The sequence below is a fragment of the Temnothorax longispinosus genome, chromosome 11 (genome assembly GCF_030848805.1).
Source record: "Temnothorax longispinosus isolate EJ_2023e chromosome 11, Tlon_JGU_v1, whole genome shotgun sequence".
In the NCBI taxonomy this organism is placed as follows: Eukaryota; Metazoa; Arthropoda; class Insecta; order Hymenoptera; family Formicidae; genus Temnothorax; species Temnothorax longispinosus.
Window position 1 is genome coordinate 3,790,001 of NC_092368.1, and position 24,353 is coordinate 3,814,353.

The window sequence follows — 24,353 nt, forward strand, 5'->3', positions numbered from 1 at the left end:
AGAAGATCGATCGATCTAACGTTCAAGCGACAATTACAGAAGCAGATTCGAGTTTCGACGGTTCGGGAGATAAAAAGATTAAAAAAAAAAGATTAAAAAACGAGAGCCTTCCTCGAGATTCCGCGAGACTGCCGACGCGGATATTCGGAGTATCGAAGATGCGGAAATCAAAAATGTAGAATACGTCACGTTTGATCTCGCTTTTCGAGCGACACGAGGGAAAATTTCCTTAACGCCGATATTTATTATATCGAAGCTCGCGCGATGTCGATTACGTGCTTCAGCCGCGCGTAAATCGGCCACAGCTGGCCAAGAGTGAAAATAAATTCGAATCGAGTACATATAAATTTACTCACCGCAGTCGATGACGCCTCCTCTCCCCCTCGATCCCGGGTCGTCGCGTTCCCGTCCGCTGCTCCGCCGCTCCGGAAGCTCGTTCCCACGGATGCAGGTTCCTCCCCCAGGAAGCACTATATACCGAACGCGATTGCACAACGCGACGCGAATAATCGCCCGACACTTTCTACGGCACTCCCGACGTTTCATCGCGCGCGCGCGATCGACGGATCGACGAATTGTTCAAAGTGTCCGAAATCCGCACGTAATGCACGTAATGCACTTCCGAATAAGTAACGACGAAACATGGCGACTCGCCCGTTTACTCCCGGCGTTCGCCGGGAGAGTTTCAATCCCGCCAAGTTCCAATCACGCGCCGCCAACTTCACGCGGCTCGCGGGGCTCGCGCGACGCGTGACGTCATCACGTTGAAGGCCAAAGGCGTACCGAAAAGCGGAGCGTCGCCATCGGATACCTCGTTCGATCTGAGGATCTCTTTCATGCTTTCAGGCACTTTTTCACGAGTCGGGCGATCGAGTGGCGTGGGATGACGCGCCGTAATTAAGCAGAATGTTCAATGATAGAGCAGACTCACTCGGAGGGGGGGGAGGAGCGGCACCCTCCGGCTTGCTTGGCCGAAAGCCGATTGAGGCTCAATCGCGATTGTTCACAGTACCCGATATTCCACAATGCTCGCCGTCGCTCGGCTCGGCACTCGCGAGCTTTGTTCACCCGCGGGACTCACTCTCGGCAGGAAAAACGTGCGGAAAACTCGAACGCGACCGCGCGCGATTCCCGAAACTTGTGTGACTTGCCGTCGAGGCAATGGCCGCGATGTAACTACGTGACTCAGACGAAAAGGCGGCGCGCCGGGCGCGCGCCGCGCGATGATGGGGGGGGGGGGGGGCGGGCGGCGCGCGGCGAGCCGAGAACGTAAACAGGGCAAAAAACCGTCTATTCGAGGCCGTATATCGCATATACAATGTGACGAAATCTTCATCGAGAACTTTAACGCGATTTATATTTCGATTGTAATAATTATGCGTTGGTTTTGGTCGTGATAATTGATACGTGAGCACAGGAGCAACTTCAGCGTAAAACGTCTCTTCGCTACGATGCCACAACTAACGATCTCTCTCAATTGAAATGTTTTTCAGCCACAATCACCAAAAAATCTCTCGTGAACTTGATTAAATTAATATATTCGGTATCGTCTAAATGCGTACACATTCACAGTTACGAAAAACACACGATTTTCGACTCGACGTGAAAGCGGCACTTGTCACGCACATCGAGGTTCGTCCGACAATGAGTTCGATGAAAGACAAATCGCGAGCTCACATACCGTGTCTATATGGTAGTCCTCGACGATCGACGATCGTCGATCGCTGGATTCGGCACTCTCGACGTTCGCTTGTACGGGGCTCGATCTCGAGCGGGGAAAACGGGCGAAAAACGAGCGGAAAGCGTGAAACTGCGATGGAGACAATAGCCCGGCACGGGCGGCCCGTGACGTCACGACTACGCGAATCAAACGAGGCGCAAGCGTTTCGCGCCGCGCGACGAGCCGAGAGCATAAATGATTAAAGAGTCTTAAAGTAATTGACGCGTGATGCTATTTCAAATACAATAATTCAAGTATACATCGAAATGAAATATTGACAATCTATTCTAAATAATTCTTAAACACGAATTTTTAAACACGATTATTCAAAGAATTTTTCGTTTAAGTTTAAGATGAAAAATCGGGTGTTCAATAGTACGACAAATATAATCGTAGAATGTTACGCGTATTCGCACTCAATATCGTAATAAAATATTAGAACTTATTTGGTACGAATTTTAATATTTCGATCATAATAATTGTATGTTGTTTTAATTGATTAATTGATTAAATGTGTACTTTAGTCACTACATTTGTAATTAAGATTATTATATCACAATCGTGGCGAACATGGATCCAGATTCTGTGATGGTCGTCCATCTCTCGATTCAACCCTTTCGACGCTCGTTCATAACGAAAAATGTAAAAAACAATGCTTGCGTGAAGAATGCAGGCCAAACGCGCGCGATTTCTGAAAATGGGCACAATATGAACTATGCGAGTCAAACAGAACATGTACACGCGTGCCGAGCTGAAAATAAGGACAATATACAGCCTACATTGTCATGTATTTTTCGCGGATTATCGATAAATATGAAATAATAATGAGACGCGCCGAATTTACCATCGCGAATTTTAACGCGCGATTAATTTTTCCATCGTAATAATTATGTTGGTATATTAATGCGCGATTTTAAATGTCTCATCTGGCGCTATTCTAATTCGAGTCTTTTCTCAAGTGTGATTAATTAAAGAATCTCGCACGAATTTAAGACAGAAGATCGGATGTTCGGACTCGTAACGAATAATATTACTTCTTTCGTCGAATGTCTAATATCAAATTTTCTGGAATATACAATATTTTCGGAATAAAATGACATTTCTATAAATTCCTATTAAAAAATTTTTTAAGAGCGTATAAAATTCCAAATGTAAACAGGACGTATATCTATATTTGTTATATGATGAGCAAAAGCGGTATTTTCTCATCGTACTCACAATTACCTTAATTTTATTTGACTGACGCGATCTGTTATTAAAATCTATTTTATCGTGAAATATAACGGAATCTCAATAAATAATTAACAAGTTTTATTTATATAGATAAATCATATTTTTAAACACTTGATCTTCGCGATCTCACGTAGAATAATAATTCTCACCTCTCGGGATAGCGTCAGTATTTTTGTTCAATAAGATAAGGATGATACGAGATACGCTAATACAATGAGAGAATCAGATTACTTGACGCGAATAAAACAATCGAGCGTCGTATACATGGTATAAATATATTTATGCGAATATTTTGTTACATGATCGTGTCTACATATTACGACACGACATTACAGTGCTAATAAATGCTGTTACTTTTAACTGGATTCGTAGTGTAAAAGTTGATTAAACCTTTTTGATAAAATGCTTTCTCTCGCAACACTCCCCATTCGACGTCCACATATCGAATGCATCACGACGAGCATTCGTATGTGTTAATAGTACTAACGATATGCGACAAGTCGAACAATTATAAAAAAATCGCATGCCGCCGCGCCGGGGCTGAATTATTTATAAATTCATTGCATGCAGCATCGTGATAATTGAAAGAATCGTAAATATCGTTCACAGCGTTATCCAAAATTGGAATAGTGCGCCGTTATTTTTTATTCCCCTCCTCCCCCAATTATCGTTACTCTTCCCATTGCAGGCAATCGTCCTTCTCTCCCTTTTTCCTCGGTTCGATTTTTTTTAAGCAGTCTTAAAGCTTCCCATCACGTAATAAATGCATCCAGTGCAGTCGCGGGATGGAAGGGAGGCTTAACATTGGTTTAGAAGCTCTTTAATTCTGATTTATTAGGTGGTAAAGTTGCTGAAAAATACTTTGCTATGTAGGAAAACAGCGTTCAAAAACATACAAAAAAATTGGTCGATTTTCTTGAAAACTTTCCTTCGTCAAGACAGCTGCCGTGTGTGATTTAAAAAATGTGATTCCGAAGATTTATTACTAATATTGGAAAGCTTTTGCGATAACACGCTTGTAACAGGACAAGTAACAAAACTACTCGTTGCGACAATTTCCGTCTTGGAATTATACTAAATTATGCAAATAAGTTTGCGGTATCGGAAACGCGGTATTGCAAGAGCTCCTCAATATCAATAACTATACTTTATAATAGACAGGTTGTCAGAATTAGTAATAGTCTTTTTGTGTCACATTCAATCGATAGTATATCTAAGTGATACTGTTAAGATACTTATGGTTTTATACATTCATCATAGAGCTCCTAATACTGACGTCGCCGAGAACGGAAATTTCATTCTAAAATGAAAAAAAAAATCATCGTTTTAGCGAAAAATACTTGAGCACTCTGTTACTCAAATGAGCACTCTGTCAGATACCGACGACTCAGACACTTATGTCTCGGTAAACGTTTCGACTTAAAAAAATATCGTTGACAATAGCACCAATCTCTATTTGTTTCGCCATCTCTGTACCTATTAAGTGTAAACGTCAAAAGTCAACGAGTTTAGAACAAATTTCGAGATTTATCTGAAAATCCCCGCTCCAAACGCCTCTTCCTCGAAAATTGTATTGGAAAATGAAAGCTTTGTGCAATAACTTTCCTCGAAAAAAAAAACAGTCGTTATTATTTGATAGAAAAGTTTTATCTGGCTTTACAAACTCAGAGTCATTATCGCACGCCTCAATACCTCGTGGAATGTGTCTGCAGTTGCCTGACGTTCGCACAATTTGCTTATCCTTTCCGAATACGATTACGAACTCGTGTAGAGGCAAATTTAGTTCTATTTAAAATACAGAGTATACTACACACAAAACCGTCGCCTGGTACTACAGTGTCGTTTTGAAATCAGGCATGCGTCCCACCGATGGCAATACCTTGTCAGCTTGTTCACCTTACAGAAGCGTACACTTCCTCTTCTTTACCGGCTCAGGTGGTTCCAGTGCGGCTAAAATAGCTTCGTCGAATACGTTCTTCAAGCCTTTCTGATATGTCAAAGAAAACACAATTACATGTTAAATGATACATTATTTAGAAATAGTATTATAAAAAAATATAATTCTCCTTTATTTCATTCTCAAGTAGTACACAGTTCATTTATTCATAAATTTGATGATCATTATATTTGATAAACGTAACATTTTAACATATTCTGCTCTAAATTTCAAAGAAAAATTATTTTCTACCACAAATGTGTCACAATTATGTGAAAAAATGTTTAACAGATGAAGCTTTCAACTAAAACAAAAATTACTGATTTTTTACTCACCTGCGTCAAAGCACTGCACTCTACATATTTTACAGCCTTGAGTTCCTTGGCGAGTTTTTCTCCTTGCTCCCCAGATATCGGCTTCTGTTTGTTCTTTGCGAGTTTCTCTATTGTTGCAACGTCATCTCTCAAATCAATTTGTGTTCCGACGAGTAAAAATGGGGTTCTCTGACAGTGATGCGTTATTTCTGGCACCCACTGCAAAACGATATATCAGTACAACAGGACTACAGTTAATGCAGAACGTAATGTACAGAAATAGACAAACACATCACCTTTTCTTTTACATTTTCAAAGGACGACGGCGACACGACTGAGAAACATACGAGAAACACGTCGGTCTGAGGATAACTTAAAGGACGCAATCTGTCATAATCTTCCTGACCTAAGAAATAAAAGATAAAGACAAAGATTACAAAATATTACGTAGGATAACCTTTGGGAATAATGCAAAAAAGAAAGAAATAATACCTGCTGTATCAAATAATCCTAATGTATATGGATCACCTCCTATCATCACAGTTACCGCGTAGTTGTCAAAAACAGTAGGCACATATTCAGAAGGGAACTTGTTCGTGGTATACGAAATCAAGAGACACGTTTTACCAACCGCTCCATCACCCACCACAACGCACTTTATCGTCTGCATCTTGGTGATTTTTACGTGACCTGAAACACAAATCCACACGTGACTGAAACCCATAATCATCTGTAACAAAGGGAGATCAATAGTAATTAAAAAGAGAGTTCCAGCGTTTACACAAAAGTAAAGAAGATATCCTGATCGATTAAAATCAAACTCAGTTCTTATATCGAGTATCCATATTGTTCAACTAATGTAAGCAGTCTTCATTATCGCACAACAAATTTTCATATCAGTTAAACCCTCAATCCACGTACATTAATAAACATATTGCTCAATATTTTCTTATCAATAATGTAAACCTTATAATTTATTCTATACGTAACAACAAACGTAAGTGTAGTAAGCGATAAAAAGATCCTATTGACGGAACATCAGCAAAATTAATGTGCAGTAATATTGCAATATTGATAATAGCATCCGAATAATTATCTCGGAGTATAGGAGCCTTTCGTGGCTGACGTATTTCGCCTTCAACCTAACCTGACCGTAGGTGTGTACCTGCGGCGCGGGGAGCCGCACGTCGTCGGTCGAGATTCTCTCGCCGCGGGACACCGGGAGGCTTTCGCGACGCGACGCAATGCGAATGCGAGCTTCTCCCCGAGCCTCGCACGCGAGCGGACTCCCCAGATACCGCGGAGCACGTTACCTGGATATGCGGGGCTGTCATTAAAGGATTAAAGGTTAAGACCGCCGCAGCTCATAATCCCGAACGGCGCGGCGCGGCGGATGCGGCTTCGGGCGTGCCGGTGGCGAGTTCTCGGTCCACGGTCCACGGTCCACGTAGTCGCGCTTGACGGCGAGCTTGCGAGATCCTTGCACAAGTTACGCTCCAACTCCACGGGCCCTTATCGTGCCATGTATGTTATTTTTTTTCCTCGTCGACGACCGCGATTTTTCGGAGAGAGATCCTCTGGCCCCCTCTGGCCACGGTTAAAGCCGGGTCCCTATGCCGATGCGCGGAGAGATTTAATTTAGGACGCGTCCTCAAGCAAGACGGTCCCAGTTTCCGGCTGCCACAAAATGGCGCTCGGTTTGAAAGGTCCCTCTGGTAGACTGCAATATTTCAATTATTTGAAATGTTAAATATCATATTCTTCTTTCATTCTTTCTGCTTCAATTTCAATATTAATTACGTTTAGAAAATGCATGCATTATCTGAGCAATAATGGGTTTGTCATGAACAATATCACAAGCGTAGAAATAATTTAGACACTATTGATACGTGTATTAAAATAAAAATTGTATAATAAAATTTTCCATATTTCTAAACAATTATGTTAAATAATCTTTGTCTTAATTTAATTACAAGAGTATTTTATATATATATGTATATATTAATTTGTTCTAGACATTTTCTCTCTCTCTTTCTCTCTCCCCCTCTCTTTAACACATATAGACCCATATAAAATGTTAAGACATGTATACACTCTCTGAATAAAAAAATAGCTTTTCTGATAATTTTTGTGACTTTATCAGTTGCCCGCACGATTGTCGCGAGAGCAACGACTTCTTCGTATAGCTTGTAAGGACGTATATGTTATTGTTTTATTATTGCCAGCGTTTAGAACTTTTTTACTATCTCGCTTCTGGTTTCGAAAATGGCTGAAGCGAACCAGGTTGTACCCACGACAAACCTAACGGCTTATTCTCTTCTTCGCCCTGCAAAACGATAAATTGATCAGATCTGTCAACTTAATGCGTTTTATCGTAGTGAGTGATACTTGTTTAATCAAGTACTTATTTACTTTTGACTCGTAAATCTCTCGTCTAATGGGATCGTGTAGTTCATTCACATATGGATTAAATGTAATGTAATGCGGATCATCCATGGTAGGTGGATTAAACACTTGATTCACACTTTCCTTTACGCACGCTTTCACACGTTCCCGGAAAGCCACAGAATTATTTTCCTGCCTGTAATATCGCCAATTAATTCTCGCATCTAGATATTCTGGAAGATACTTTACTTTTCATATTTCCTTTAAGTACAAATGTACTTACAAGCTAGATGCCTCCTCATTTACCGAAGTCATTTTCGTATCTAGTTTAGTAAATATCTTAGTGATATATTGCAATAATTGCCCAATTCTGTTATTTCTCCTCCACTCGGGAAATCCCCACGATGTGCACAATTCTCCATTTTCTGGATTTATTAATGGATGGAAGATTTGAGTTTCAAACACAACTTTCTGAAACACGTTCAAATTACGTATAAAAAAATTACGTATAAGACTGATTATCTGCGGGTGAATATTCTTACAGGGCAATCTCCAAGTGGGAAGTTCGAAGGCAGTGTAATGGTGAATCTGAAAACTCCGCCTCTGTAGATTCCTTGCCGAATGAACTGTACGCCAAACCATACTGTGACAAAGTGCGAAAAATAGTGAGTATTAGAACTTTTTACAATCGCCAATTCAACTGCGTTAAAGTGAAACAGGCAAGAGAGATGGATATATTTACATCAGAACCGTTATACAAGTCGTAATCGGGGCGAGCAAGACCTATAAAATAGGTTTACACCTATCAAAAACACACTAACATTTCAATAAAAAGAAACGCAGTATGCGAACGAGGAAACAAAGAACAATGAGCATTTGTTCCTCCGCATGCAAGTCACAGAATGGCATTCAATCGCTTCGGTTTTCGAAGCATTAATATCACAGTAAAGTTATCATAGAAAATTGGCATGCCGAATCACGAATGTGACTAAATATAACTCGTACAATCTTTGGCGATACTTACAAAAAGCGTTCAGAGCAGACGGTACCACATAAATCCCCTTCAAATCTTGGGAGCACAACATCTTACTGGAAAAACATATTACATAAATCAGCTATCCTCTCACACAGCATCCATCATTAGCATAATTAAACTTACTACTCGGAAAGAATATTGTATTCCTGCAAGAAAATAGCGTAGTGCTTGTTGGTTTGCGACACAATCGGTCTGTCTATCATTTTCACGGACATGCTCAAAGGAGAATCTCCAATGCTACTTCCCGGCACAAGCTTCCTGAAGGAGCCTTGTCTGTTCAGATTGTCGTTATTGCTATCTTCGCTCTGAAATAAGCAACGGAATATCATTACCGAAAATTATTATTAAAGGAATATCAGCAGAATATCGTCGCTATTACAAAATGCTAAAAGATATCTAAGATGCATGTTTCTCCACTTTCACTGCTTGTAATCTGAAACTTTTATTCTTCGATATTGTTATTAAATGAACCACTAGCAGAATATCATTATTATTAAACATACAAGCAGCAGAAATTGCATCACTATCATAATCCTAAAAGTTGTATGTATGACTCTCCACTTTCACCACATGTAATCATATACGATTCTCTTATTATTCTTATTATTGTTAATTATTTATTTATTATTTATTCATTTTAGATAATATATATATGTATATTATATAAAAATCACCTTGGCCGCCGACATGACGAGTGAGCATAGAGAAACAAGCGGAATATTAACGTGAATATTAATAACTCGCTACATTACACATGATATGATATCAAGATAAGCTATGCTTGTCGGTAGTCTTCGGCAGAGATCGAGTCGGAGCATTTTGGCAGATCAGCAAAGATTCGACGATCACAGCCAGTCACAGCACTCACAGCGAAGAGCGAAGTAGCGTCAATCGTGAATCACACGATGGTCACGATGTGAAAGCGAAATAGCTCCGATTGGCTCCGAGCTCCGAACTCCGAGCTCCGAGTGCTCCGACCACAGTTATATTGTTATATAGTACAGTAGAGACACAATCCTTTGTTTTCGATTCAGCTATGATGTAAGAAGACAGGTGTAGCGAGACCAAGGATGCGCAGGAGTCATTTTCTATGACCAATCAGAAACTGGTCCGAGATGCGAGAAGGAACATGGCCTCCCATGGTAGAAGACAGATATTATTTAGTCGTTGAACGCATTTCGTAATAAAGGTTCGTAAACAAATATCTCTCTACCGTAAAACATTATAAACATATATATTTATTAATAAATTATAAAACATAAACTTAAATCAAACATATCAAAATATCAAATTTATTAGATTTATTTTTTTAAATATTATATGTAACCATTTCTGTATACTTCCTCATCAATAATGTTTTTCAATTCCTTCTTCGCCGTATTTAATCTTCCTTTACTATTTATTAATCAATGTAGAAATTGTTCTTTTATCATCAATTTATTATGTTTTACATATTTTTTTAATTTATGAGTTTTCGTATTATTTTACAAATTTTTTAATTTTGTTTGCATTCTTATCACGGACCTTGACTAATGCTACATTTGAATGTGGCGCGATGTTCCGGACCAAAATGGGACGCCAGCCTGGGCTGCGTTCCAAAATTCACTCTAGAACTAAAATGCTATAGTGTGCGTGACGTAAACTATAGATTTTAGTTACCCAGAGTGAATTTTGGAACGCAACCCTGGACTCTACGCATGCGGCCACCTTTCCACTGCCATCAGCTGTTGAGTTGTCGTCTTATAAATACTCTACGTTGATTTGTTGGTTCTAAAGGTAAAAGCCAATCACGTTCGACTGCTATTGAGCGGTTTGTTCTGTGAACGCGCCCATCGTGTTCTTCACGTTCCACGATACATCCTGAAATGGTGTCTTTACAGCGTCTTAAGACGCTCAATTGGCGCGTTCGGCCATGCACATAGGCACATACCCGGTTCTTGCTAGGGATCGGATAGCGAAATTTCGGCTGTACGCCGCGCCGGTACCTACCGTCCAATATCGGAGTAACTGAAAATCATCGGCAGTCCACGGTTTTGAAAATAGTGGTATGTAGATCAAAACTCTAAAATTATTTACGTTTTACCAGTAATTGCGTACCGGTACCGCGTACACCTTCTTATCGTCGGACTGCGACGTAAGAAAACCTTTAATTACACTGCAGTGAACGTCAAGCACCGATGTATAATTTCCAATAACCGATCGCTACAAATTTTGTCTTCTTTTCACGGTTTACTTTGTCATATTTCTTATTTGCTGTGTCCTGATTCACTCGTCTGCAAGTTTTGTTGCCTCAATCTCACGTTGAAGAAGATAATTCACAAATAACTTGATCTAACGTGATAATTCTTTTCAGGGTGAAAGATGCAGTCTTCATCGGCAGCTCAGACGACTGACTGTTTGGGAAGATGTGATAATTTGACAATGGAAGAGTTAGATCAGATCACTGACAATATACATAAAACTTTAACTCACCCAAAGGGCAATGAACTCTTTGCGAGCTATCTGGAGCAGTTTCCAGATAGTTTGGCATGTTTGAATGTGTATAACACTTGTTCAAAGTACCTGACTGAAGAACAGAATCGATCGTGAGTCTATTACAATTTACATTAATACGGATCTAATACTAAGTATCTTGCTACAAAACGATAGTCCTCAAATATTTTTGTAACATTTGAGACTTGAGATTTTTGAAAAAAATATGTGTAGTAAGCTATGGCAATATTGATTAGGAAAACAAATATACATATGTATACATAAATAATAATAATATATTATATATATAGTACATTTTATTAAACATTAAAATTTCATAAATGTTAACATGTATGAAGGAAAATTGTAACAAGAAAATTTACAGGATTCATGGAAGTTCATCGGAGGAATCTAAATCACTGGAATCTCTCGTTACCAAAGTGGAAATGATGCAGAAGACTGTCTTTGATCTGAACGAAATAGATTTCCGTCTTATGAAGCAATTCAAAGTGGCCTTGGAGATAAAAACCAAGGAAGCCTTACTTAATGTTTTAGAAAACACCAAAGATCAATGTCAAAATTGCTTAAGAAAAATGCACGAACGTTTTAGAGATTACATTTTGCGATGTAAAAATACGTCGACGTAAAATTAAGCTGTTTTCTACCTTCGTACATTATGAAGATCTGTGATGCCTATATTTTACACGCATAATTTATTTCTATATACGCAGCTTACACTGTACTTATTATCCCAGGGTAATAGTAATACTCAAATGTTATAAAATTAGAAACTGTAGGATGTACTTTTTAAATTATTATACATGTATACATGAGGGTGACACATGTCAGTGGTTCCTTATGTGAAAGCGATCGATTCGCAGTCTGCACATCCTATTTGATCTTGACTGTCATCCCATGTATACCTCTATTTATAAGAGATTGGAGAATTGATTGTGTAAAGGAGTACGAGGTGAATTGCAACTCGTTCAGGGAACAACAATGAAAGCATTTTTTAAGTCAATGAATTAATAGGCCTTTTTGTTTTAGCTGAATTTCTCTCCAACGTGAAAAGAAAAAGAGGAAAGATGAACCGTGTAAGAAGTTCAGCTAAAACGAACGGGTTTCATTGCTTCGTGATATTTATTCATTGTATTTCAGTTTCTCATGGCGACGAGAAATACAGAGTCTCAATAAAATGATCTTGTCAACAAGAACGAGCTTTTCCTGCGTTTTATCCTTTCTGCTGTCAATCAAGTCACGTCACAATTGATAAATGCTGAACGTAACCCACGTAGAAAAGCCCAGGGAAAAATATAGCACGACGATTAACCAAATCCGTGATACCGTCCGAAAATTAGAAGAAAGCTTGAAATGCTCACGGGATTTGGAAGCTACCCAATTTTTGCGATATTCCGCCTTGAAGTTTCGCGATAAAATTCTGATAGACGACTTGAGAAAGATTAAAACGCGAAACAAACAGATGCTAAGTGAGTAAAACTTCTATTCGATGCCGTTCATTTAGCTCGTAATCTGTTCGAAAGATTGCTCTTTAGATTTATTTCGACAAAGCGTCACGGACGTTCAGCTTGGCTCTATCGACATATTACCGGAAACTTTGAGGAGACAAGTGCAGAAAACATGGCACCAGAAGTAACTTCTTCTACTTATTATGCCATTAACGATTTACCTGTTTACTTGTTAAATTTCAGATATGACGCTTTGTTATCACAGAACGAACAATTAAAGAAACAAATTATCGCTATAGATTGCACGATGAAACAGAAACAGAAAGAAGTATGCTTGAAACTTTATTTGTCCCTATAATTATATATTATGATGTGAAAGCGAGATATGTATAAAACAAATTATTTTTCGAGATACACGCTACGAGATATTTTTAATATACCGGATATTAATTTATGCGTCAAAATAAGTTTTCATGTATCACAAAAGCTACGTGTTTTATAATTTGTAATTGTTAAATTATAATATGCATTGTTATTCTCTTCGATTTTTTATTCGAAAATAATTTTTTTTGTTATCTGATTTTCAAATACATAAAAGTGCTTTATATATTGTAGATTGATATTTTACAACAAAGATTACTCATCGCAGGGAATGTCATAAACCCTAAGGACAACACTGAAAAGATTTGCAGAAGATGCTGGATTCTAACGAATGAAACTTAAAACATATATAAGAGACAGATGCTTAAAGTCGAAAAATGTTAACATAAATTGCTCTTCTTAAAAATAAAGAAGAAATTCTTGAATAAAATAAAATATATCATTATTTGGAAGAATTAAATGCATATTGAAGCGAAATACACAGTAATGCTTAGCAGAAACAAATATTACGTCGGTAAAAAATAAGACAATTAAGGGATTTAGTTACAATCTGATTGCGAAAGTAGGTGAAAGATCTGTGGCTTCCCTATATGAGTAACGGCGATGCAGTTTTTATAAATACAATAGTATGTAAGATGATTGATGTGTTACGTGAGTTGAAGATCGAAGGAATAGAATATAAAATATCAATATCTTGTAGGTAAGATAACCAATGCTATTTTCTTTCTCTGTCTCTCTCTCCCTCTCTTACTCTTTGTGACGCTAACTCGAAAAGACAGATCGATTCACGATCAAAAAGGTAATAATTCGAAAAATTTGAAATTAAACTTTGCACTGGTTACTACATAATTTCAATTATGAAAGCGATCATTATGTAATAATTTTCAGATTAAATTGCTATTATTAAAATATGCTAAATACAATAAAATTGACTATTCTTCTATCAAAGAAACGAAATGTCAGTGTCTTAGCTATTTTAAGCTGAGGATATTTCAAGAATCTGAAGAACATTGATATCCTATTCCTTCGATCTTCAACTCACATAACACATCAATCATCTTACAATTCCTATTATTGTTATTTATAAAAACTGCATAAAAAGATTCCATCAAAAAATGGATTTACGTAATTTTCTCTCGGCAAGCGTTAAATTAGTTTATTCAAGTCAATTGTGTTCGCACGTGTTTTATCGCACGCAGAAATATCACAAAAAGAGGATAGTCAACAATAATAAAATATAATATCACGATCTCCCTCTCTCTGTAGTCGCTAATGCTACTACACGTAGTAGCTATTAAGGGGGGAGGGTCAAGTAAATGACTTAAATTTTGCGATTTTTTTTTAAGAGAATAATAAATTGATTGTTTTGAAAATTAGTGCATGTTTCTATTTAGTATTTAAATTACACACAGGAATTTTATGTAAAAATCATGAAAATTCATTGAGCAGTAGTTGGTTGAAATTGTCTCCTCATGAACGCGCTGGGGATCGCAGAGACCGCTCTAATCATCTGAAATCAAAATTCGGGGAAAATTTCATAAATTTAAGAAAAAGCGCTCAGCATAAACCTATTTAAGAAAAAAAATCTAAAATTAAAAAAATAATAACAATTTAAAAAAAGAAAAATTGTTTTTTTTTACTTTTTTAATTTTACAAGAAAAGTTTATTACTTTCGACTACAATTGGCAATATGTACAAAGAAACGTTACGACTTTTCGGATTGGGTCCTTTTCAAGCATCTAAATAATGAGAAGACCAGCTACTGCTCAATGAATTTTCATTATTTTTACATAAAAAAATTCCTGTGCGTAGTTTAAATACTAAATAAAAACATGCACTAATTTTCAAAATAATCAATTTATTATTCCCTTCAAAAAAAAAAATCGCAAAATTTAAGTCATTTATACTTGACCCTCCCTCCTTAACGTACGACATCCGGTCGGACGTCGTGTTATTTGTGGACGAAATGTGCTTGACGGCGCGAATACCGACGAAAATATAGCTGACGATGCATGTGTCGAATCGACTCCGTAAAAATAATGTTATCGGATAAATAATACGTAGAGAGACCATGCGATAGACACTTGCGACCATAAATAGCTTGATGTGTTATGTAAGTTGAAAATCGAAGATCGAAGAAATAGGACTTCAGTACAGTAGCACCAGTAACACATTCATCGGTCTCAGCGGCACATTGTGTTTTTGGACTCACTCCCAGAAACAAGTCCCAGAAACAAAATAAAAAGAAGTTTCTTGTAAGTCAATCTAAAGATCTCTTTTTATCAGAAAGACAAATCAGCTTGGAATTACGTACGTTACTTAAAACTATTTCTTCAAAAAAATAATTTCTCAGATACGTGTAACGGTGAAACTTCATCCAGCTTAATTAAATCGGAGTTAATCAGAGAAATTAATTCAGATTTCCATATCGATGGAACCAATACAAAATTGACTAAAACTGGTGCATTTAGAATTAATCGACGATTTTGAAGTCTTAGACGAGAGATGCAACCAGAAAGATCAAACTCAGTAATTTCTAATGAAATTACGCGTTGGAGATTATGGGAATTATTAGGAACTGCTTGCATCTTCCTGTTCGCTCCGCTCATCGTGATTGCTCTGCTCCTTCTATACGTCTATCGTTGTTTGGTCAAGATCGTGTTAAGAATCCAGTTGGGGAACAAATTCGCTGGTCTTTTAAAGGGCACAGATTGTGTGTGGGTCGTTGAAGATGCCGTTTCTCTGTCCGTTATCAATATCTTGATGATACTGGAGAAGACCGCGGGGAACTCAAACACGGTCTTCCTGGAGGATTTCAGGAATCTTATAAATAACCGCATTGTTTCGAAGGCTGCTGGTACAACGCTCGAGAAACTGTTCTATCTTCGAAATCAGAAGTTCGGCTATTATTTTTGGGAAAGAACCGAAGAGGTAGACCTGAAAGACAGGATCAGATGGCTGGAATGTGTGGACGCTAACTGCGACGGGTCCTGCGAGGATATCTCTGGCGAATCCTTCAGGAAGACTTTGGAAAATGTGTTTAATAAACCGTTGCCCGATGATAACAGAGCCGCGTGGGAGATTCTCGTCGGAAAGCGCTGTCCGAAATCCAAATCTCATGTCGAAGAGGAACATATCAACACTCGAAAGATTCCCGTGGTATTTCGCGTTCATCATTCCCTGGGCGATGGGGTGGCCCTTCTGAACCTATTGCTCAAAACGATCGCCAAGGAGGACGAAATAAAAGAGACGAGTATTATCTCGTCAGGCGAGAATAAAGAACATTTCAAAGAGATCGTTCCAGTATTGAGCAATTCAGAGAGGAACTTCCTGAATGGGACGAATGTTGTGCGATATTATGAGAAGAATATCCTTGCCACATCGATGCCTTTTGCTTACGTAACGTTCTCACAAGTTGTGCAAGACATACGAGATCATTTTCGTGCGTCGTTGAAGTTTTCTGACAATGTAACGATCGAGTCGTTGAAACAGCAAGCGAAAATGTCGATCGATCGTATATGGTTGAATTTCAAAAATATCACACTGAAACAAATATACGGTAGATTTAAAGAAGTCACGCGATTCACGATGATTTTACTTTCTTCTCCAAAATTCTTCATTCAACATGCTATACGTAGCATGGACGAAAAGTACGTTCAGTATTCAATTCACTGTGCAATTAATATTTAGCTCATCCTGTTAAACATAGACAAATTAACATGTAAGAGATTAATTTCTTTGTTAAACTGAATGTCTAATCTCTGAGAAATAGTAAAGCAATAAACGGTTAAAATCTCCAAATTAAGAATCTCTAATTTCAAAGACTAGAATTTTATGATTTTTACGAGAAACAAATTCTTATCAGCTATATATACTTATCTTTAATATATCTGAGTTATACGTAGAATAGTATGTTAAATAAGCTTTGTAATGATAAATATAAACATTTTTACAGCGCTCTACATGGTCCGCCTCAAACGGGTGAAAAGATAATATCCTACTGGTTAGAGAATGATGAGACCAACAATAAATCGCAGAATCTTTTGACGAAAATCCGCGAGATAAGAAAAAATACAGGTGCCAAATTTGAAGATATAGTATTGACAGCTTTTTCTGCTAGTGTACACAAATATCATTTACGCGTGAGTATGTATAAAGTTTTCAAGCAGCAATTAGTCTCTGAAATATGTTTAAATAATATCTAGAAAATTGAAAGGTTTTTTAGACACTTACCTATATCTCGTATCTGTTTCAAAGTTCTTTAAACATGTGTTTTTCTTGTAGATCAACAAACCAGTTCCCGATGCATTAACAGTTATTTTTCCCATGAGACTGTCAATGCCCGATAAAAATTTAACGTTAGATAACGAGTTTTCAGTCGCTATCTTGCGAATTTGTATCGCCAATGCGAACGGACAAACAATCGTCGAGCCAAATCGAGATTCTCAATTTTTCAAGCGCCTTCAAGATATTACAAGAGCAAATAACGAAGTCAGAAAGAGTTCAGACATCATGCTTAATTTTTGGATCATAAAATATCTGTCAGCGTTATTACCGGTGAAATTTTTAAGAGTTTTTCTTTTAACTCGAAGCACGATGGGGTTTAGCAATATATGTGGGCCAGAAAAAGTGCGTATCTTGAATAATTCTTTGAGCAACATTGCCTTCTGGATACCAAACAAGTATCGTATTGCTAACAATAAGTACCGCTATTATTATAAACTTTGTTTATAATAATTAACAAATAAAATTATTGTACATAGTAGCGATATGTAAAATGTATTACAATTTGTTTTCAGAAGTACTACCGCCCTCGGCTTTGGTCTGTTAAGTTACGGAGGCAACTTACATCTATCTTTAATGGCTGATAAGTCAATCGTAAAGGACGAGAGATCTTTTATGGAGCTTTTAGAAAATACTGTACATGAAATAGATACTGCTTTTAAAGCCGTCAGATCTTCCAATAGAAACACCTACAAAAGAAGGTGCGCTACTTGAATTTTTAATTATTCTTACATTTTGTTTATACGCGCATTCGATATTCATTTAATAATTATGTATAGTTATTATCTTATTCCCAGTATTCCCAGCTATATATATTTATAAAAGGAGTTCCATCTATTTTCAGGCATTGGAAGTGTTTCAACAAAGGAGTATGAGTGATTGAAATATTTTACCTCTTTTATACAATGCTCTTAATGTGAATGCATTTGTGCTAAGTATAAATTGTTATCATACATTTATTAATATAGGTTTTTTACAGAATCATTTACAGAGATTAATGATTTAATCTTTTCCGTGAATTTGTTTAAAACTGTATTTTATAAATAAAGTTTTTCAATCTTTAATTTGTCTTTAAGTGTATTATGCCTGTCAGTTAAAGAATCCAAAATTATATTTCCATTAATCAACTTAGTATTATACAATTTATTTAATTTTATTAATTTCATGTTTATATATATATATATATATTTTTAATAACTAGCAGTATTATGTCCCAATATGTAATCTTAAGACGGATACAGGACTTATTGTAGCCGCGTCATTTTTACGTATCAGTGAAGAAAGTTGCCCCATTACTGATACGTTGCAACATTTTGATACAATAATCAGCAAAGACACGTCATATCGTACTATTGAATTGATACGTAACGCACATACGCAATAAATCTGTACATCTTCTGTATCCGTCTGTAACCGTCTCTTGTTCAAATTAAATAAGTTTACAACACTCAACGCTGTTTCTCCAAATGCATTCAGCGTGTAAATAATACGTTTATCTAAATATAGATTCGAATTCAGGGTATGAAGATAAATGGTGATTGCAATCGCTTATTACTGGTCACGAAACATTCCCACCTCTAACAACTGACGTTCTCCATCAATGGCTGTGACGCTAAGCGGATGAAATATGAGAGATAACTGCGAAAGTGAAATTAATACATATATACTATGGAATGATGTAATAGCATTTATCTTACATGCTACCCGTAAAAGAACCTATTTTAAATATTGAGAAATAATATAACAGTTGGTTAATAATAGTCCTTTTAGTGACTTGAAATTTTTTAATACGCAATTTTTTAATTTAACCAAAAGTTAGTGACTTTTAATGACTTTTTATTACTATACAGATACAATAAGTAATATTTATTCTTTGCACGTTTACAGCATTACTCCATTTGTGCATAACTATACAATGTATTTACATTAAAGTCTTTAAATTACACTTAACTCTTTGGCATTACAATCAAGTGTTCTTGTGGACTGATTACGTACGTGATCCACGAATCAAATTACACAGAACTTTCATTTTCTTGCAGTTCATCAATTAGCGTCATTCTATCAACTCGACGTGAATAACTTCAAGATTATCAACAGTTTTGCTTCCGTTGCACCAACATCTCGGAAGATGCAACTGCCATCCACTCGTTGGTCGTCGACTGGAACCATGTCAAACCCAAGGTATATCTACCGTTGAGATTGGCGTGTTGGCAATGACTGAACCACCAACCGCCCCGATAGTTGGCTGCGCAGTCGGTGGTGCTGATGTCCATGTCGCGGTCCTTAGCGCTAAATGCCATGCCGTCCTGATAGGACAGTGCGTCGGTCGCATTGCCCGAATAACCAGATACGTGGAGTCGATAACCAGTCTCCTCGGAGTCAATCGTGAAATGCTCGTACTCGGCGCGCCAGTGCACGCCGTAGGTATCGGTCAGGTCGACCCGCAGCCTGCTGCAGTTATCGCGAGTGAGTCGATGCAACGCCTCATTGCCAATCCACAACTCGCTGACCGGCGAACCGAAGCCGATCGAATACTCGTTCCAGGTGCGATCGAAGTCGACAGCGCCGTCAATTCTGCGAGCCACGACAATCCAGCCGGCGCGGCAGGAGGCCAGCAACGGTGCTCCGGGACCAGGTGCCAGCAAAGTCAAACCGTCGCGCTCCTCGCAATTTCCCGGAAGGGAGTCTACCATGAGACGGTACTGATCTTCCACCTGTTCTAGTTCGTGTGTGACGTTCACCGCCTTGGCCAGATTCCGGGAAAGGTCCAGTCGACTGAGGGTCTCGTTCAAGGTGTCCAGACTCTTTCGCTGCACGTCGCTCCTCTCCTGCAGCTGCGACGCGCTCACGCTCAACGCCTGAACCGCCCGTCGAAGATTTCCAAGCTCTTCCCTAGTCAGCGACAGCTCGGCCGCCTTTCGCGCCGCGTTTATCTCCAGCTTCGCAAGCTCTCGCTTTACCTCGGAACGATTGGTGTAAACGGCTTCCTCGAGCAGACGAACCGAGTCGTACAGTCGCACCACGGACTCATCCAGCTCGTTCATCGACACCAGATCTCGGGTGGCATTGGATACCCTTCTCGAGAGCTCTGCTTGCGCCATTTCGAGGCTCCTCATCCGTCCCTCAAGTTGCTCACGATCCTCGTATACCACTCGTTTCTCCACCATCGCTCGCTTCCGCGCTACCACGGAGATCTTCCGTTCGACGTTACGTAGACGTTCCTCAAGGCGAGCGCGATGAGCCAAGGCGCGGGAATAGCTGTGTCTTCGGGTTGACGCAATCTCGTGCGACCCGCTCACCTCGTTGCGAAAGATGTCAGCCTTATTGCGATGTTCCAGCTTCTGCGGATCCTGCCGCTGATCGGGAACCGTGGACTCGCATTTCAGGGACTTCAGCTCGATCTGCACCGTGCTTAACTGCAACAAATGAAAAGGGTAAGTTTTGCATTTTGTCTAGCGGACGAATGTTGGCTCGTCATTGCTCTCTTAACATTTCTCTATGATTGAGATCTTTAAAAACAAGACACGGTGGTCGGAATGTTTTAAAGTAAACAAGTAATTTCAAAAGCAATTAGTGAAAGTATTAGTCTCTGATCACACGTGAATCTTTTCATTCCAGAAAATTTTCTACCGATTCTCTTTAATCCGTCGACTTTTTACAGGCGGTCCTTGATTACGTGGTATGCGTGACTGCACGTGTGTAATATACTCTCGCATTTGTGGAATGCGTGAGAGTAGGGCCACAGCTGTCGACTCGTGTGGCTGCGGTCGCCAGCGTGTGTCAAATACCACAGACGGTAAGGATCACCGAGCGAAACTCGTATCGAAAACGAATTTATAAACACGCGCAGATGCATGGTCATAAAATTTCTCTTGTGCATTAGGGAAGAATTCAAAATTATCAATTTAATATTATCTCATACCATTTGAATATGTAACATGACTTCATATGTTATATCATTATTTATATTTTTTAAATAACTGATTTAGCGAACACGATGTTCCATTATCGTTCTTTTTCTCTGCAAAATATTTTTAAAAATCCAAAAAACATTTTATACCAAGTTAAAAAGTAACTTGGCGTAAAAATTGCACAGGATAAATTTTAATTTATATTATATTTAGCGCTTAACTCTCTCATTCTTTGCAAATCTTATTCTTATATTTTATTATATTTGACTTCTTATGACGATTGAGAGTTGAAGGTAGAAGCGCAAAGGGCGGCAAGTATTTAAGAGGAGGGAGGGTAGGCTGGTGGGCCTGAGGGGCATATGCGTGCGGCCCAAAGGAGTGGCCCGTTGCGCGGGCGAGGCGGGAGGAAGGGAAGAGGAGGAGGAGGAGGAGGAGGTTGAGAAGCAGCTGCCAAGCGGCAAAACGAGAAACAGGAACCAAGCAGCTGGCCGCCCCGTGCAAGGCGCAGGTGCACCGACCATACATCCCCCTTTCTTCTTCCTGCCATAAATACTAAATGGTAGCGGCAGCCGTTATCTACACGGACGCCCGTTGTCCGCGCGCGAGCGACCGCATGCCGGGCCCTTCGGCGTGTATACGCATACCACGAAATCGATCTCGAGCCATTGTGGGCGAAAAAATCGGCCGTGGTCATTGAGCGGCACGCGCGGATCTAGGAATCCCGTTGTCGGAGAAAGTCATCGACGACGGTATTGAAGAACATACGTAATATACGTATACATATCTGTATACGTAGGACATATTATTCTCTTCTAGATTTTATGTACATTCATGTAAAAGAGGAGAGAATCTGACTTGAGCAACGCTTAATTATCTTAAACACCTGGCGATTGAGCATGAAATTATAATACGTATCAGTTGAAGTAAAATACTTCAGAAACTAACAAATTTAAACTCGGATATAAATTCTATTCTTACGAAAAATAATCACGAAATGAAAGATTAATCCGTTGCTTCGGAATGAAATATATTCTTTGAGCAATAAGTAAATTTCCCTCCTCTCATTCCTACGCCTGGTTTGGTTCAACTGCGTTGCAAATTGGTACCATCTGCCTATCATCTTCCGCTGTTTTTTTTTTCTAATGTCAGCCAGCCTTACTCTTTAACATCTGCGAGAAGAAGACAACTCACCTGACTACTGACATCCGCGCAGGAGCGGGACAGGAGGCTGGCGCGTTCCTTGGTCGCGGCGATGTCGAGCCTGATGGTACCAAGGGTGGCCTCGATCTTGGTGATCCTCCCACCGAGATCGCGTATGCTCCTGCCGACCTCGGCGACGTCGCCCTTCAGCAGGGCCAGTTCGCTCCTCATCCTCGAGCGCTCGGCAAGCTCCTCGCTGGCGTTCCGCGTCCTGAGCACCTCGGCGACCTCGCTTTGTAGCTCCGTCACGGCACTGCCTAGCCATCGCACCCTCAATCTCTCGTTCTTCGCCTCGTTGCCGCTTCCGCCGCGAAGTGCGTTCACTTCCTTCCTGCACGTGCGAGGGGATACGATTATAATATGTTTTTATGGTACCCCATCATTAAAGCGACCAAAATCCTCTCTTCGTGTACGATAAAAGCAATATAGGAACAGCTAAGACCATCGTATACTTTAAAAATAAGGAAAAAACTAGGGTAAATCTATATTTTCATTTCTTATTATCAAAATAACTTTACACGTATATTAAATCTTATCGCAATAAAAAATTACTGCTCACCTAAAAATTCAGATCTTACTATTAAATTCTGATAATTTTTAAAAAATACGTAAGAAACTCTATGATCCTGATCTTTATGCAAAATTGGCCTGACAGAAACCTTAGACTTGAATTAACTTCTAAGGCTTCTCGCACCAGCCAATAACGTAATTATGCACTTGGTGAGTTCTAGTACATGTGTATTGTATTACAATACACTACATGCAAAAAAAAAAGACGATACAGTAAATCGCGTCTTACCTCAGTTGCTTAACTTCATTCCTAAGGACGATGAGTTCCGTATTCTTTTCCATTGCTTGTTTCAGACTCTCCTCCAAGGCATTGTAATCCTCCTGTCGATGATCCAACAGCGCGCTCACTTGCTCCTGCAATAGCTTGATCGTGCTATTGAGATCTTCATCCGCGCGCGTGCCGGCAATCAACGTACTCGCGGCGATAATCGCTGTTAACAGCAACCGTAGATTCGTCATCTCCGCTGATCTCTTGGGTATCTTCAGTCAAGATCTTCGGACTTTTATACTTCACAATTCATATATTCTCCTTCAGAGAGATATATATTTTTTATTTTATGAATCCTCGAGTGTATTATTGTATCCTGTGTATTATTTTACCATTCGCACAGATTCTCGGGCTCGGTAATTAACAAATCTTTTTTATTTCCAGATTTTAATGTTTTCTGAAGCCTTGCATCTTCGAATTTTCGAAAATTCTCGTCGAGGTTTTAACTTTGAATTTTCTTAATAAGAATTCTTCACCTTATTCAGCGATCGATGAGATTTACCGTGATTTAACGTGATTTGTACGCGATTGACATCCGATTGATCTCGATGGGCGAGATCGTTCAGTCGAGTCGCGAAGTCACGTGCGGAGCGGGGATTGTGTGCTTGATCACCTCTCGAAAGTCTACTGGCGCGGCCGAAACGGTGTACGAGTTTTATATCCCTTGGACAAAGGTCCGCTCGGACCCGGTGTGGAGCAGGTGTTCGGCAACACCAGGCCCTCGTCAGGTATATATTGTCTCGCGCGCGGCCGTCCCTATCCCCACACGCCACTGCTATGCGAGCCGTCTCTGCCCACTCATATCCCGAGATGAGTATGAGATCGTAATAGATACGTCGTATGAGATCGCGATATGATAAATGCGCGAGTACAGGGTGCTGGGTAATAATCGCGTCTGGCGAACGGGGCGAGAGATTTTTTTTTCTCCGGTAAAATTTGATTTGAGTCAAACTATACATCTTTCTGTAAAATTTTTCAACTTTATCTATAGTTAGCATTTTAGTAAGTATCTCTCCAGTCAAGATTCTGTTAAATTAAGATCTATTTGAAAGATTGGATGTCTCTCTCTTTCTTGTTCGCGATTTGCAGAATAAATTTAAGCGCGAATCGCAGGAATGTATCATATATAAATATTTTAAATGAAGGATATGGATTTTTGTTGTGTCGCCTAATTGGA

General features: G+C 39.0%; 6 protein-coding genes and 1 long non-coding RNA gene across 11 annotated transcripts; 4 read left to right on the forward strand and 3 right to left on the reverse strand.

Annotated features, from left to right (window-relative positions):
• Positions 1-3,209: 3,209 nt before the first annotated feature.
• Positions 3,210-6,818, reverse strand: LOC139821666 (cdc42 homolog). 2 transcript variants are annotated; one of them, XM_071792881.1, is made up of 5 exons: positions 6,517-6,818; positions 5,696-5,893; positions 5,500-5,609; positions 5,225-5,422; positions 3,210-4,940 (listed from the first exon to the last, which is right to left on the reverse strand). In XM_071792881.1, exons 2-5 carry the CDS (start codon positions 5,871-5,873, stop codon positions 4,851-4,853), a joined length of 576 nt encoding a protein of 191 aa, XP_071648982.1. In that variant the 5' UTR covers positions 5,874-5,893; positions 6,517-6,818; the 3' UTR covers positions 3,210-4,850. The 2 variants fall into 2 exon arrangements, with proteins under 2 accessions (XP_071648982.1, XP_071648983.1); XM_071792882.1 differs by lacking the exon at positions 6,517-6,818 and adding an exon at positions 6,369-6,393.
• A 271-nt stretch (positions 6,819-7,089) lies between these two features.
• LOC139821665 (protein crossbronx homolog) lies at positions 7,090-9,587 on the reverse strand. Its single transcript, XM_071792880.1, has 7 exons — positions 9,299-9,587; positions 8,748-8,929; positions 8,613-8,677; positions 8,131-8,231; positions 7,872-8,059; positions 7,616-7,784; positions 7,090-7,529 (listed from the first exon to the last, which is right to left on the reverse strand). The coding sequence occupies exons 1-7, from the start codon at positions 9,311-9,313 to the stop codon at positions 7,446-7,448; spliced, it is 804 nt and encodes a 267-aa protein (XP_071648981.1). The 5' UTR covers positions 9,314-9,587; the 3' UTR covers positions 7,090-7,445.
• An 881-nt stretch (positions 9,588-10,468) lies between these two features.
• Positions 10,469-12,310, forward strand: LOC139822187 (uncharacterized). The gene is made up of 3 exons (XM_071793812.1): positions 10,469-10,669; positions 10,978-11,209; positions 11,482-12,310. Exons 2-3 carry the CDS (start codon positions 10,986-10,988, stop codon positions 11,741-11,743), a joined length of 486 nt encoding a protein of 161 aa, XP_071649913.1. The 5' UTR covers positions 10,469-10,669; positions 10,978-10,985; the 3' UTR covers positions 11,744-12,310.
• Positions 12,311-12,369: 59 nt separating this feature from the next.
• On the forward strand, positions 12,370-14,551 carry LOC139822186 (uncharacterized). Of its 2 annotated transcripts, none has more exons than XM_071793810.1 (4): positions 12,370-12,583; positions 12,638-12,746; positions 12,806-12,890; positions 13,178-14,551. In XM_071793810.1, exons 1-4 carry the CDS (start codon positions 12,370-12,372, stop codon positions 13,283-13,285), a joined length of 516 nt encoding a protein of 171 aa, XP_071649911.1. In that variant the 3' UTR covers positions 13,286-14,551. The 2 variants fall into 2 exon arrangements, with proteins under 2 accessions (XP_071649911.1, XP_071649912.1); XM_071793811.1 differs by having other exon boundaries at positions 12,650-12,746.
• A 509-nt stretch (positions 14,552-15,060) lies between these two features.
• On the forward strand, positions 15,061-18,291 carry LOC139822180 (uncharacterized). Of its 2 annotated transcripts, XM_071793802.1 has the most exons (6): positions 15,061-15,198; positions 15,297-16,593; positions 16,899-17,085; positions 17,228-17,625; positions 17,743-17,928; positions 18,072-18,291. In XM_071793802.1, the coding sequence occupies exons 2-6, from the start codon at positions 15,449-15,451 to the stop codon at positions 18,100-18,102; spliced, it is 1,947 nt and encodes a 648-aa protein (XP_071649903.1). In that variant the 5' UTR covers positions 15,061-15,198; positions 15,297-15,448; the 3' UTR covers positions 18,103-18,291. The 2 variants fall into 2 exon arrangements, with proteins under 2 accessions (XP_071649903.1, XP_071649902.1); XM_071793801.1 differs by having other exon boundaries at positions 15,168-16,593.
• Positions 18,292-19,042: 751 nt separating this feature from the next.
• LOC139822181 (protein scabrous) lies at positions 19,043-24,246 on the reverse strand. Its single transcript, XM_071793803.1, has 3 exons — positions 23,138-24,246; positions 22,330-22,669; positions 19,043-20,643 (listed from the first exon to the last, which is right to left on the reverse strand). The coding sequence occupies exons 1-3, from the start codon at positions 23,365-23,367 to the stop codon at positions 19,318-19,320; spliced, it is 1,896 nt and encodes a 631-aa protein (XP_071649904.1). The 5' UTR covers positions 23,368-24,246; the 3' UTR covers positions 19,043-19,317.
• Positions 20,523-22,424, forward strand: LOC139822189 (uncharacterized). Of its 2 annotated transcripts, none has more exons than XR_011734471.1 (3): positions 20,523-20,661; positions 20,889-21,887; positions 22,288-22,424. It is a non-coding gene; the product is annotated as an uncharacterized lncRNA (long non-coding RNA). The 2 variants fall into 2 exon arrangements; XR_011734472.1 differs by having other exon boundaries at positions 20,889-21,023; positions 21,424-22,323.
• Positions 24,247-24,353: the final 107 nt, after the last annotated feature.

Coding starts and splice junctions, on each gene's coding strand:
- LOC139822181 (XM_071793803.1), bottom strand. CDS start 23,367: ATGACGAATCTACGGTTGCTGTTAACAGCGATTATCGCCGCGAGTACG. Junction 22,670..23,137: donor AATGAAGTTAAGCAACTGAG/GTAAGACGCGAT, acceptor TCGCACGTGCAG/GAAGGAAGTGAACGCACTTC. Junction 20,644..22,329: donor GCGCGGATGTCAGTAGTCAG/GTGAGTTGTCTT, acceptor CATTTGTTGCAG/TTAAGCACGGTGCAGATCGA.
- LOC139821665 (XM_071792880.1), bottom strand. Junction 8,678..8,747: donor TACAATATTCTTTCCGAGTA/GTAAGTTTAATT, acceptor ATGTTTTTCCAG/TAAGATGTTGTGCTCCCAAG. Junction 7,785..7,871: donor AATGAGGAGGCATCTAGCTT/GTAAGTACATTT, acceptor GCGATATTACAG/GCAGGAAAATAATTCTGTGG.
- LOC139822186 (XM_071793810.1), top strand. CDS start 12,370: ATGCTGAACGTAACCCACGTAGAAAAGCCCAGGGAAAAATATAGCACG. Junction 12,584..12,637: donor GCGAAACAAACAGATGCTAA/GTGAGTAAAACT, acceptor TCTGTTCGAAAG/ATTGCTCTTTAGATTTATTT. Junction 12,747..12,805: donor CAGAAAACATGGCACCAGAA/GTAACTTCTTCT, acceptor GTTAAATTTCAG/ATATGACGCTTTGTTATCAC.
- LOC139822180 (XM_071793802.1), top strand. CDS start 15,449: ATGCAACCAGAAAGATCAAACTCAGTAATTTCTAATGAAATTACGCGT. Junction 17,086..17,227: donor TACACAAATATCATTTACGC/GTGAGTATGTAT, acceptor TTTTTCTTGTAG/ATCAACAAACCAGTTCCCGA. Junction 17,626..17,742: donor GCCTTCTGGATACCAAACAA/GTATCGTATTGC, acceptor ATTTGTTTTCAG/AAGTACTACCGCCCTCGGCT.
- LOC139821666 (XM_071792881.1), bottom strand. CDS start 5,873: ATGCAGACGATAAAGTGCGTTGTGGTGGGTGATGGAGCGGTTGGTAAA. Junction 5,610..5,695: donor AGGATTATTTGATACAGCAG/GTATTATTTCTT, acceptor TTTATTTCTTAG/GTCAGGAAGATTATGACAGA. Junction 4,941..5,224: donor AGTGCAGTGCTTTGACGCAG/GTGAGTAAAAAA, acceptor TTGACATATCAG/AAAGGCTTGAAGAACGTATT.
- LOC139822187 (XM_071793812.1), top strand. CDS start 10,986: ATGCAGTCTTCATCGGCAGCTCAGACGACTGACTGTTTGGGAAGATGT. Junction 11,210..11,481: donor ACTGAAGAACAGAATCGATC/GTGAGTCTATTA, acceptor GAAAATTTACAG/GATTCATGGAAGTTCATCGG.